This window comes from Capra hircus, chromosome 21, assembly GCF_001704415.2.
Source record: "Capra hircus breed San Clemente chromosome 21, ASM170441v1, whole genome shotgun sequence".
NCBI classification, from domain to species: domain Eukaryota; kingdom Metazoa; phylum Chordata; class Mammalia; order Artiodactyla; family Bovidae; genus Capra; species Capra hircus.
The window spans coordinates 28032690-28046144 of record NC_030828.1 but is presented as its reverse complement, the minus strand read 5'-3'; the positions used below and the strand labels follow the sequence as shown (position 1 = coordinate 28046144).

Below are 13455 nucleotides of genomic sequence, written 5' to 3'. Positions count from 1 at the left end.
ACAGATAAAGCATAAACTGTGCTTCTTTTTATCTGAATCTTCTCAGCTGGATTCCTGAGGCCTGTAACCATCTTTGGACCAATAGCTGACGTTGCCAGGGAGAAGCTGGCAAGAGAGGAGCCAGATATTTACCAGATCGCAAGTAAGTGATCTCTGATCGCAAGTAATGTTCACCCTGAGCGAGGCAAGCTGGGTGCACTGCCCACCTCCCCAGTTGGGGCGTCACGAGGACTACCGGTTAAGTCACTCACTCGGCTCTGAACCCAGCTCTTTCTGGCTCCAGCCCAGCTTTTTCAGTCATTAAGCAAATAGAGAACTCAAATATCAATGTCAGAAGGTAATAGCAGCATGGTTATGCTGTTGGTCACTGCAGACACTTACAGTGTTTTGGTGTTACATGTAGATACCACGTTTAGATGCTGAGGAAGTAGTGCTCTAAATGCCTTACAGGGTTTGCTTGCAGATTCTTTCAGTTTCCTTATTTTAACTACCATGGTAGTTTAAATCCACAGGCTTAGTAACGACCCCTTAGGCCTGCTTTAATTTACATGTAAAAACTTTAAAAACATTTTTTTCTAATTAGAAATACACCATTTTGTATTTGGAAAAAATTAGAAAATTAGTTTTGACATATTCATCACCACCCTCAATTTTTACCTTGTTGTATTTTCCTGGTCCACCCTCCCCACCCTTCATACTTTTATGAGGTTTCATACTGTTTAGAAAAGTGTATATTCCATTTTCCTTCTTAGTGGATAACTCATGTTTTCATTTTATTATCTATTCTATAAAAGTCTGTGGTTTGATTAGCCTTTGTTTTTATAGTTTGTTTCAAACTTATATTTTACTAATACAGAGGGTGCATAAATCTGTGCAGTTTGTTTGCTGGGTGTAAACACTCCAGTACATAGCTGTGTGTGTGTGTGCGTGCGCGCGTGCTGGGTTTCCTGGAGACGGGTGGGCTCCCTGCTGCTGCTGTAGTGCTCTGACTGCCCCTGTGGTGCCGTGAGCTCCAGGGGCTGGTTTACATGAGCAGGGTGTTGCCTTTGTATTTATGTTGTATACATTACTTTTCATTTACTTGCTGGTGAAGCTGAATGAAGACGTGTGTCCTGAAACTCAGAAGATGCAGACAAATGATAGTAAAATTTGAGCAATTTAGAAAATGTTCACTTCTGATTCTCCACTCAGTTTGTTAAGTCTTTTCAGAAGAGATCTTTTTTTGGTTGTGCTTATAGATAGCACTTTGCCTAAAGAAGTTGGTGGTTATAGATACCACCCATAACCAAGCTTAAGTCTTTTTAAATTTAGGAAGAACAAGTGTGAAGACCTACAAAGTTCTGTCTTAAGGACTAATTAATGGTTACTTTAATTGGGTTTATTCTGCAACCAGGGTCTTAACAAAAGGGGTTCAGATCACTTAGTTATATACCCTCTTTGAATCGAATGAGAGTCTTTGAATTTAGAAACTGGTAGCATTTTCTCCAGCCAGAATTCCTAGGTGGTCTCCCCGTCATTGCCTGTGTCCAGTGGACTGGAAGCTAGTCCTCTGTCTTGTGAGAGCCTCGTCCCCCTTATTACTCAGCCTGACCTCCGCACTTCTATGTCTCTGCCTTAGAATAGCTGGAACATTTTTGAAAACATGCATCTTAAAAAACTCACATCACTTTAAACTTAAATATTTGGACCAAACATATAATTTTACTTTGTTGACTTTAACGGAAGCAAGTTCATCGATATTAGTTTTTTAAAGCTGATTTTCAATTGAGAGAATTGCCGTTTTGGCAATTTCTCTTGACCAGTAGACAATTTATGCTGAAGTTCTGCTTCCTATTAAAATGTTGTTCATTGTGAAGTATTACTTTGGTGGTGTGAGCACACTGCATGCAGTGTTGCTCGGCTGCTGGGTGGTGGCACCCCTGGGATCGTGGGTGAGCGCCCACCCGCCTTCTGATGGTGTGAAGCACTGATGTCGCCAGGTGCTCCCAGCCGGGGCAGCCCTAGAGAGGACATGTGGCCCCAGTTCTATCACCGTGGGTCGGGAGGGACACGGGACTGCTGCTGGCACCCAGCAGGTGGAGCCCACGGTGTCGTTAGTGCCCAGAAGTCGAGGGCCTGGTCTCACCAGTGGAAATCTGATGTTTTGTTTCTCTCCGGACTTCCTGACTAGAAAGTGAACCTCGGGATGCAGGAACCGACCAGCGCAGCTCTGGCATTATTCGCCTCCACACAATAAAGCAGATAATAGATCAGGTACGTTCCTGGAAGTTGACCTGTTCATTATAAGCTGTGGGATGAGTCTGGCTAAATTGAAAGTAGGACGTGGTTTTTCTCAAGTTGTTACTGGCATACCGTGAGAAAATTAAGCCAGACACTGTCACGGCTGGTATCAGGGAGGGTAAGCAGTACTTGCCTCAGAAGATGAGCTGTCACCCCCACAGGAAGGGGTCCAGCGTCCTCGTGTGGGCAGTCTGCGGCTGTGACAGGGGGACTCTTGAGGTTGCCCTTCGGTGCTCAGATGATAGGAATGTGTGTTAGTCGCAGGGTTATGTCAGGACCATTACAATGTCACAGTTAACTTTCACTCTCTGCTCGCAAGTATTGGGGCCTCTTAAAAGTGAGCTGCCAGGAGAGGTGGCAAAATATAGAAATGGTAAAGAATACTCTTTCTAAATTTAATGTGTTTGCTGCTGTACGTGGTTTTAAATATCTTTGTGCAACTCAAATTTATAAATTAAACATTGTGAGTAAGCAAAAATAAAAGTGAGCTTGTTAAGACTTTCTGCCTTATATTGGGCTAGAAAATATATAGCATTAACTTGAGAGTACACCTTTTCCTGACATGCTCCTGAGACAATTTGGAGCTAAACATCTGTTCCTGTTGGAACGTAGTCTCGGGTAGGACTTCTGAAGGTAATGGTTCTCAGTTACCTGTGTCTGCTTTCTCCTTCTGTCTTTAGGACAAACATGCCTTACTGGATGTAACGCCCAATGCAGTCGACCGTCTGAACTATGCCCAGTGGTATCCAATCGTGGTATTCCTGAACCCGGACTCAAAGCAGGGTGTGAAAACAATGCGGATGAGGTTGTGTCCCGAATCTCGGAAAAGTGCCAGGAAGTTATATGAGCGGTCTCATAAACTTCGTAAAAATAATCACCATCTTTTTACAAGTGAGTACGTTAAAGCCCTTCTTTCATCTTACAGTTTCTGTGCAGTAATACGTGGGCAAAAATGTTATTTACATATTAAAACTCATATAACCTTTGCCTGTTTTGCTTGCTCTTGTGTTAATGGCTGCTGTTGAAGGAAGGAAATGGTTTGGTGCCAAAACAGACATTTCCAGGGGTGTGTCCTCAGATACTGTCTGTAAGAGAACTCAGTGGTGGAGGCTGAGCTCTAAGCAGTGTTGAGTGAATTCTTATTTGGTGGCAGTGTTCTAACCAGAGAACAATGCTGCTGTTGTCTGTTTTCAGCTACAATTAACTTAAATTCAATGAATGATGGCTGGTATGGTGCATTGAAAGAAGCAATCCAGCAACAACAGAACCAGTTGGTATGGGTTTCTGAGGGAAAGGTAAGAAGTTTCCTATTGTTAACCCATTTGACAACTTATATAAGAAGCTTTTGAGACACCGTTTTCTACTTGGATCAACGTATTAGAGGAATCGGGGGCTTCGGTGTCTAGGCCTTCACAATTTGCATGTGGGGTTATGGAGTTCTTTTTGGTAGTAAAGGATTCGGAAGTTTCCTGCCCACTGAGCTACCATCCGGTGGTGGTCTCTGTCTCAGAATGATGTGGAAGAGCATGGCTGAGCTCCAGCTCCACCCACCTGACCAAGAATGAGTGTGAACCTGGCTTCCTTCCTCCTCTGGAAATAAGGGGCTGAGTGGGCTCGGTGAGGGTCCCCAAAGTGCTGTACTTTGCATATGAGATCCAGGACTTGTCTGGAGGAAAAGGCAGGGAATGGGCAGGGCCCACTGTCCCTAGACCCAGCCCTGAGGCAGCATGGACACACAGCCACGTGGTGGGGGCCGGAGGGCCTGCAGTGAGGGGCTTGGCTCTGCTGCTCGCTGCAAGCGTGGCCCTGCGTCCCTCCCTGAGGGCTTTCTGCATCAGTACCTGTTAACTAACATCCCTGAGACACACTGGAAAAGTCAAGTTACACAGCCCAGACTTTTGGCTTTGCATTCTGGTGTTCTGTGTAGTAGCATGCACTGCTTTTTGCTGTTGGCCTGTCTGGGCTTCTAGCAGTTCTTAATGGCACAGGATGTTGATTTTGTTGCGAGTTAATACTTTTCTAAGAATACATAGTTAAAGAAGCTTTTGTTATAAACGTGTTTTGCCTTCAGATGAATACGTTGTTAGTGTGTTTCCGCTGCTAGGGAGAGTTGAGAATGTTTCTTCTATTTTGTTTCCGTGTTTCCTGGTTGGCTTGTTTCTGCTGTGTTTTCCCCTGCACGCTCCCCCTTACCCTGCCTGGCTGTGGCCCCTGAGGCCAGTGCAGTGCATGCTGCATGCTCAGGACCCCTGCTTCCTACCTGGAAGGCACCACCTCTGCGAGAAGAGATGTCCTAACGCTGACATCTGGAGGTGGTGTTGGCTGCTCTCACCCATAGTCACGTGTCAGTACCACTCACATGCGATCATGAGACCCCCCTGACCACTGACGTGTCAGCCAGGAACTTGATAGACGGATAGAGGTGGAGCAACTCACTGCAGCACTTTCCACAACACACTTACTAACTTATTGACTCTGTGGCCTTGGGTGAGTATGATCACTTCCACTCCATACTGACCATCCAGGACAACACAATTCCGCTAGCAGCCTTTGTCAGCTAGACTGTTAGCAAGCAAGCTTATTAGCTTATAAATGCACAAAATATACTTGCCTACCTATCTGAGAGGTTTTTTTATTCCACAAATCTTAGTTTTATTTCTCTGATATTACAGTGTGGTTCCTCTGCTTGGATTTTAAAATGAAGGTCTAACTCCAACTATTTTTGTGTGTGAGGAAAGCTAATAACAATTAATTAAAATGACCTATATTAATAGGTCTCATAAGTCATTTACTATTAGAATAATAGGTTGATGCTCTAAATCAGAAAAGGTGTTATAATTTAAATCAAGTTTGACTTATAGTATAGTTTTTCCAAATAGGTTCTTAAACTAAGAGATTCTATTTAGTTAAGAGATTCTTAAACTAAATAGATTCTTTTCATTTCCACACTGAACTCCCGTGAGTTAACTACTTCCACCTGGTTTCCAGGAAGAGTTCCTCTCTGCAGTTCTGATGGTCTTACACGTTCCCTACTGAACCAAGAAGAGTCATCCTGGGGCTTTCTTAACAGGAGGCATATGTCATCTCTGGCTCCAAGCGCTTGGTTCTTGCTCCTTCTGCATTTCAGACCCTGCAGCAGCTCAGAGAGTTGTGAGTTGCTCGTCCCTAGGGCTGTAAGCACTGCCCCGACTGGCCCCTGGGTTATAGTCCTGCAGGCTCTGCAAGTGGAGGTTAGAGTGGAGAGAGCAGGCGGATTTTTGCAGTGGGAGAGACTCCGCTCATCACCGGTGGCTTTCCAAACTGCTGGTCAGGGACAGCTGGTTTTTCCCACCTGGAAGAGGCATTCAGGATCAGGCTCCTGCAGAGCCAGGATCAAGACTGGGGGAAGTGCCATTCAGGCAGCTCAGGCCTTGTCTGTCCATCAGTCTGTGCTGGTAGAATTCTGGGTTCCACATCTTCCGGGTCTCGAGCCATACCCCACCTCTGGGTCTCCAGGGGAGGGGCGGCTGTTGTGTGTGGTCCAGGCAGTAGCGTCACATCAGTGCGCACTGATGGCCTGTTGTTCCCGTTCCCTCAGATACTTGTGTGTTCTCTCTCACTGGCTCAGGAGACACTCGGTGGAGCCTGGAGCCGACTCAGCTCTTAATCCTGCATAGAGCATCGTTCCTGCATCTTCCCCCCGCCCCACCTCTGCTTCCACTGGACACTGACTGCATCTGTGCACAGTTGTTTTAACAGCAGTTCCTAGTGAGCAGCCAGCACTTAGCTGATGCTTTTCCATGTGTTCTATAAAAACTCCAGGGCCAAACACCAACTTTTAATCTTCATACGTAGATTTTCTGTATACATAAGGCCTCTCACTCAGCTCGCACTGTGGTGTTCATCTCCTAGTCAGTCTCATGCGCGATGTTCTGTCAGTCGGTGTGTCTTTGTTTCTGTGAGCTTGGCCTGGCCACATCCCCCTCTTGACCCTGCTCTGGGCTGACAGGCTAGCAGGTGACTAGGTTCCACGAGCCAGAGGAGGGCCAGGGCTCCTTGGCTGTCTTCTGGGGCTGGGCATCAGGGGCCAGCGCTGTCATGCCGACCAGCCGACCTCACTCATCCAAGCCCTTCAGATATCCGAGGGTGCTCTGTGTGTCCGCGTGTGTGCTTGTGAAGTCTTCTTGACCTTTCCTCAAGCCTCTAGACGTAGCTGTGATTTCTCCGAGGACAAGTATCCTTTTCAGTCCCCTTGTGAACTAAAGGCCATCTCTTACAAAACTGCTGAATAAAATTTCTAATCTACTTCTATTTGACCCAGGCGGACGGTGCTACAAGTGATGACCTTGATTTGCATGATGATCGCCTGTCCTACCTGTCAGCCCCAGGTAGTGAATACTCAATGTATAGCACGGACAGTAGACACACTTCTGACTATGAAGACACAGATACAGAAGGCGGGGCCTACACTGATCAAGAACTAGATGAGACCCTAAATGATGAGGTGGGGACTCCCCCGGAGTCTGCCATTACCCGGTCCTCTGAGCCTGTCAGAGAGGACTCCTCTGGAATGCATCCTGACCACCAGGCATATCCTCCCTACTCACCACAAGCGCAGCCACAGCCAGCCCATAGAATAGACTCCCCTGGATTTAAAACAGCCTCTCAACAGGTAAGCAGCAGCATCAATGTTCTGCAGGTGGAGGTACTTTATCGAAGTCTAGATGTGGTGACTGACTTAAAGAATGTGGTGTCCTTTCTCGCAGGTTAAGATTTAATCTCTCATTTCAACTTGAGAATACCAAGGACTTAATTCTAAACTTTGTGTGTTTAGAATCTCACATAGCATTATACTGCAATTTACAAATTCAGAACATGAGGTCACAGTTTTTTTACTCAGCACACTTAAAATGTATGTCTATCAACCACTATAAATGGAAGTGGGGAGTTAGCAGTGAACAGAAGCATTATATTTAAAATATTTTAAACACTTCACAGAAAGCAGAAGCCTCATCTCCAGGCCCTTACCTTTCGCCTGAAACAAACCCGGCACCATCAGCCTCTGCCGTTAATCCTCACGTAGACTTAACTAATGTCAGACTGGAGGAGCCGAGCCCAGCTCCCCCCTCCTCTGACTCACCACACGCCGACTCTTTACGAGCTCCAGGCACTGAGGCCGCTCACGTGCAGCTCAGAGGTCCAGAGCCGTCCCTGTCGTCGCATGTGGGCCCAGCAAAGGTACCTATGCCGCGGGGGCTGCCCTCACCCGCTGCTCCCCGTCAGCCTGCCACATGAGCACGTCTGCTTTCCCTCGAGTGTCCTCTGCTTTTACTGTGGGCTCGACACCATGTTCTCAATCACTGCAAGTCATCTGGTTCTGCAGTCTGCATGGCTTCCAGTGGTGCCTGATTCTTTAAGTAGGCCTTTTAATTGGGATTGATACCTAATACTTTCATAGGTTTTTAATGTTTGGCTTTAGAATCTTCCAAAATTTCTTAATATATTGTTCAGATCCATTGTAAACTGCTTTACGTTTTCTAAACTATTATGTCCATAAATTTTCTTTATGATTTTCATTTTCAGTGTCCAAATCAAGTGGAATCAACAGCTGAATGCATTAATTTTCTACTAAACTTCATTTAGTGTCGTTACATGCTGAAATATAAAAGCCCCTACTTGCATTATAAATTTTGAGCTTTCACTTAAACTTGCTTTCTCCACTAATTCTTTCTGTCCTGGTAATAAAGGGTAGAACATGTCATTTCTGTCTCTTACTAGACTAGGAATTGAAGCCAGCCTGTGTCCTTACGCATGGCTGTTTACACAGGTGTACAGGAAGGACCCCTACCCTGAGGAGACGAGACAGAACCATGTCTTGAAGCAGCCGGCTGTGGCTCACCCTGGGCAGAGGCCAGACAAGGAGCAAGGCCTGAGCTATGAGCCGCAGCCTCCGTACACAGAGCGGCAGGCTGGCAGGGAGTTGGAGCAGCCCGCGTACAGATATGATGCCTCTGGCTACCCGGAGCAGTTTGCTCGGAACTATGACCCCCGTCTGCGCTATGACGACCGCCTCCTCACCTATGAGGAGCAGTGGCCCTACTACGACGACAAGCAGCCTTACCAGCCCCGGCCTCTTGATGGTCAGCCTCCCGCGGAGCCAACAGAACGAGGGTATTTTCCCCGTTTTGAGGAGCCGGTGTCCCTGTCCTATGAAGGCCGAGCGCACTACGACCCAGTGCCCAGGACCTCCACCTTGCGGCACGAAGAGCCGCCCGCCCCTGCCCCTGGGTACGACGCGCACGGAAGGTACCGGCCTGACACGCAGCCCTACTCCACCACTGGCCCCAAGGTGCCCCCTGAGCCCAAGCCGTACTTGGACCAGTACTCTCGGAGTTACGAGCCGGTGCCAGCTCAGGGCTTCCCCTCCAGGGCAGGCCCAGGCCACTATGAGCCTCTTCACAGCACCACGCTTGCTCCGCCACTTGGCCCCTCGTCCCAGCACAAGCCCGAAGCCGCGCCCACAGGCACCAAACCCCTGCCTCCACCCCCAGCTCCAGCCGAGGAGGAGGAAGACCCAGCCATGAAGCCACAATCCGTGCTCACCAGAGTGAAGATGTTTGAGAACAAGAGGTCTGCTTCCATGGAGAACAGGAAGGATGAGAGCCATTCCACTAGTTTCAAGGTAAAGATCTGATCACTGTTTCCCCGCCTTGTGTCCAGAACACATTCAGTGATGAGCGTGCAGCATGCCTAAGATGTGTATCTTCTTTCTCTGCAGCCCCCAGAAGTCACGTCAAAACCGGCAGGTGCTCCTGTCCCAGGTCCCAAAGCCCCTGCTCCGAGTCAGCTCGGTGAACACGACAGAGCGGCACACAGGTGGGTGCTCCACAGCCTCGTGGGTGGGCAACAAGCCCCAGCTGGGGAGGGGCGGGGAGGAGGGGATTTGCGGGTCTTCACTTGAAATCTGCCATGTATCTTCTGCAGCACATCTTTGTTATCCTTTCCATAAACAAATCTGAAAACAATTTTCTAGCAAATTTCTAACATATGCTAATATACAATTTTAGAGCCCTAACTTCGGAAGGATGTTTTTAGTTTAATAGTGCTGTTGGCACACAGGCTGTTAGTTTTTAGCGACAAGAAAACAGATAGCTGTAAACTAAACTTCATCTTTTTAAATTTTTGTCTGTATTGTGCGGCATGTGGGATCTTAGTTCTCTGAGGAGGGACAGAGTCCATGTCCGCTGCAGTGGAACTCTTGAGTCCGAACCACTGCACCCTGGGAATCCCAAACATAATCTGTTAGTGAGCATGTAGCCTGTGACATGTGCCTGCCGTGGTCAGGAGCACGGTCAGCATCAGGATGACTGGGCGGAACGAGGCTTCGGGGACCTGCTGTGCATGCTCCTCACTGTGGCTGCCCCTGCTGTTGCTGAGTGATGGGCTGCGTCTGAGCAGTCCTCTGGCCTAATGTTTCATTGGCTTATATTTGTGCTTGTAATAAAGAGGAACTGCTGTCTCATTTCCTCTGGTTTTCCTGATGCCTAGTGCTTCCATGCAAATGTAGACTACTGCGGTGTCTCCTTTAGCTGGGGTCATTCGCAGATAGGCTCTTGCACACGGAGTAAGTGTGTCGTAACTGACAGCTTAGCCCTCCTAGGTGTGAAGCCTAGTGTATCTGTTTCTGATGCTGAGTTTCTGAATTACCCAGCAGGGCCTAAGTAACAATACCTCACTTTGCTGATGGTTGACTTCCTTTGCCTTTCATCACTGTCTGGCTCCTTCCTCACCTGGGGATCATCTATCGATCCTGGCATCAAAGTCTTGAATTCTCAGTTGTTGTTCTGACAGTGGTGCCCACGCTGGAGCTCCCCACTGTCTGCCTTCCCTTCTGTCTCTGCCTCTAACCAGCTGGTTGTCAAGCTCAGTAGATGGGTTGTGTTAGGAGAAGGCTGCCCTCTGAGTGTGATGTGTGTGCACGTAGGGCCCAAGTTTCGGCCTTGGTGGCTGCCCTGCTCAGCTAGGTCACGAGTAGTCAGGGTGTCAGTGGAAGGTCAGAGGTACCTATTCTGTTCTTTTAGCCAAGTTAACGTCTCAAATGTTGTTCCATTTATCACTCGTTGTCAGGATCCCTGAACCACAGAGGCCTCATGTGAAGCCACCTGAAGACATCGTTCGGGCAAATCACTATGACCCCGAGGAGGATGAGGAGTACTACCGGAAGCAGCTCTCCTACTTCGATCGGAGAAGCTTTGAGGCCAAGCCCCCAACCCACGTCCCCGCTAGCCACCTCTCCGAGCCCACCAGGCCGGCTCACCCCCAATCTCAGCCACAGTTTGCCGGTTACTCTTCCAAGTGAGTCACTTCATTTTAGATGTAAATTTTCAAAGTTAAGATGAAACAAAGGATCACTTGCATCAAATGGAGTCAGCCATACAAAGTTCAGTGTGTTCTGAAGGGAAATATTAGCTGTGTCATACTTACTTGATTTCTGTGGGTGTTAAGCAGTTCAGCATGCATGCTATCCAGCCTGGGGTGTGTAGCTTTGTTCTTAGACCCTGGCGTCATCTGTGTGAGCTTCTTACATTAGAAAAGATGTTAAATGTCAAAGGGTTCTAAGGGTCCAAATACTTTGACAAAGGTAAGAGGGTGAGCATTTAAGAGACTGACCTTGAAGTCCCTCCTTCCCACGTGGCACACTCAGTGCTGCTGCTTGGCATTCTTCTTGGTTTTTGTTCTTTAAATATAAAAGCAGGCTATGCTAGGGAGTGAAGAGTTGTTTGGTGTTCTCCCAAGGCAAGAACAAACTTGCCTGCTATCACTGTTTGAGCTTAAGGGGACGTAGTGACTTCTGGTCCACTTGTCAACGTGGGGCGCTGTGAAGGGGGCAGCACGGGGACTGAGCTCCGAGGCCCTGCCCATCGTCTTCCTGTTCCGTGCTGCGCCCTTCTGTTTGCTTGTCTACTGGGCCTCTGGTTGCTTTACTTTTTTGTGGATTTTGCTGGGTTACAAGCTACAAGCTCCCCTGTGCCTGTGTGGGTTCCTATGTTGTGTGTGCGTTCTGGTTCTGCCTCTGGTTGAGCCCTGACTGGGGGCGAACTTCGTTCTGAGAATGGAGTGTAATCGCACACAGGCACAGGTGGGCCCATACCTGAGCAGAACAGACTCACAGTAATGAAGACAGACGTGGATGTGTTACAAGGAAGTCGTTTACACAGTGTTGGTAAGCAAGTCCTAGGTCAGCAGGAGAGGGAAATTTGGAGCCGTGTCTGAGCTGAGAGAGGCTGTTGTGTCCTCTTAAAAAGCTTTCCATCTAGATAGTCTTTTTTGGGACCCCTGCAGTAGTAGTGTTTGAATCAGTAACTAGGACTGTTAACTACCAGGACTGGTTCAGTGTAGCCAGGTTGAGACATGGACAGAACATGAGGCAGAAACATAGTTCTGTTTGTGGCAGACTTAGATTGACCGTTTTCTTTGACTTTGCTCTTGTGCTGGCTTTGCCACCACCTAAATTTCTTGGCTCTTAGACTAGCTCTGACTGCTGGTCCAGGAGCATCCATGTAAGACACTAGTGTGAGCTACGCCATGCGGGCCCCTCGCAGTGCACACGTGGCAGACTTCCTGTCCTCCTAAGGGTGTAGTTTTTTGAGCTGACCATGCGACTGGACCGTGACCAGAATCTGTGACCATTCCAAGTTCTGTGCTACCGTGTGTGTGCATAAAGCAGGTGCAGCGGGGCTCTGCAGAGCTCAGGTGGCAGCACTGCGATTCTGGGTCCTGTTGTAAAGGTGTCTTCTTTGTGAATTTTATGTGTTCCCATATGAACAGTTGGCAATCTGAAAAAAAAAAAAGCATATATGGCACAGTTTGATTTAAATGAGTCTTAAAATCAAGCAGTGTTTGCTCCTCTAGGAATTGCTAAACAGAGAATGGATCTGGTAAATCAAGGGCAGATTTAAACACCACAGTGTCCATGTTACTGGACACAGCAGAGTCCTGTCCCTTAAATGCTGCTTTGGCTGCTTTTGGGCAGAGTTTGAGGAGCTGTGACAGAAACTGTGTGGCCCGAGAAGCCGAAACATTTCCTGCCCAGCCCTTAGCAAAAACGCCTGCTAGCCCCTGCTTCATCCTCTAGTGCCCAGCTGGTTCCTTAGATGCAAAAGCAGATGGGAATCTAAGGAGGATTTGAGCCAATAAATGTTTCGTCAAAATACTTACCAACCATTGCAATTTTTTGTGAACAACCATCTTCAGTATTATGAGTGTACCCGAAATTTCATCTGCCATTTGGTTGCCATCTTCTGGATGTCTTACTAATATTCTTACTATATCTGTAGTGTTTTCACCTCTCTGGTGCTGATGATGGCTTAACTTAGTTTGTGTATTTTGGTAGAGTACCCATACTCATAGGGAATAAATTGTGAAATTCTCAATTGAAAGCAAGCAACTTGGGGATGCCTAGAAGGATGGGAGCTTCCTTGGTAGTGTGCATCATCTTCAGGTGCTGATGTGTCCTCATTTTTCACAGGGGGAAGGCTGCTGAGGCTGAAGCTGTGGACAGGTCATTCGGGGAGAAGCGCTATGACCCACTGCAGGCGACGCCCCCACCTCCGCCGCTGCCCGCTCAGTACAGCCAGGGTGCTCAGCCCAGCGCCAACACAGCTCTTGGCCTCCACGCACACACCAAGGGGGCTCACGGTGAAGGTAGACGGCTCAGGAGTGGGCAGACAACTGTTACAGTTAGACTTATGAGGCTAACGTTAGACTCGTGCTTTCTAAGTAAAAGTGGGTTTATGTAAGAAAGACACACTTGAATCCTATGGGCTTAGGACAGTGAAAAATAAGGATTTTGTTAAAAGTACATCTTTTTCATGACTGTTGCCTTTTAGCTAGATAGAGTTTATTCTGCCTAACACAGCTCAATTTCTGTACGTGGAGTTTACCAGTATGTCCAAAACTAAATGAAGGGTGGTTTGTAAAAATCATGGTGACATCCCTCCTCACACGAGGTCTCTCAGCAGGGCCATCTTGGGGGTGTCCCTGCGTGTCTGCCTGTGTCTTGTCCTCCACATCTGTGATCAGCAAACTGTCTCCCTCGCCCAAGCCGCCGCCCCCACCCCCCTTCCTGCTTCTTTCAGCTTCCTCCTGCGTCTCAGCAAGTACACCTCTCCTGAGCCTCCCGCCATCTTTCCAGCC

At 47.8% G+C, this 13455-nt stretch overlaps 1 protein-coding gene across 5 annotated transcripts in view; it reads left to right on the top strand.

Moving 5' to 3' along the window:
* TJP1 (tight junction protein 1) overlaps positions 1-13455 on the top strand; it is a 112781-nt gene that overhangs the window by 90392 nt on the left and 8934 nt on the right. For 3 of the 5 annotated variants that reach the window (XM_018066116.1, XM_018066115.1, XM_018066114.1), the window contains exons 15-24: positions 47-142; positions 2171-2253; positions 2961-3171; positions 3475-3575; positions 6581-6931; positions 7258-7497; positions 8087-8941; positions 9038-9135; positions 10387-10614; positions 12788-12963. In XM_018066116.1, the coding sequence (XP_017921605.1) occupies positions 47-142; positions 2171-2253; positions 2961-3171; positions 3475-3575; positions 6581-6931; positions 7258-7497; positions 8087-8941; positions 9038-9135; positions 10387-10614; positions 12788-12963 (2439 nt within the window). The remainder of the gene's footprint in view (positions 1-46; positions 143-2170; positions 2254-2960; positions 3172-3474; positions 3576-6580; positions 6932-7257; positions 7498-8086; positions 8942-9037; positions 9136-10386; positions 10615-12787; positions 12964-13455) is intronic. The other 2 variants (XM_018066118.1, XM_018066117.1) reach the window with 1 other exon arrangement.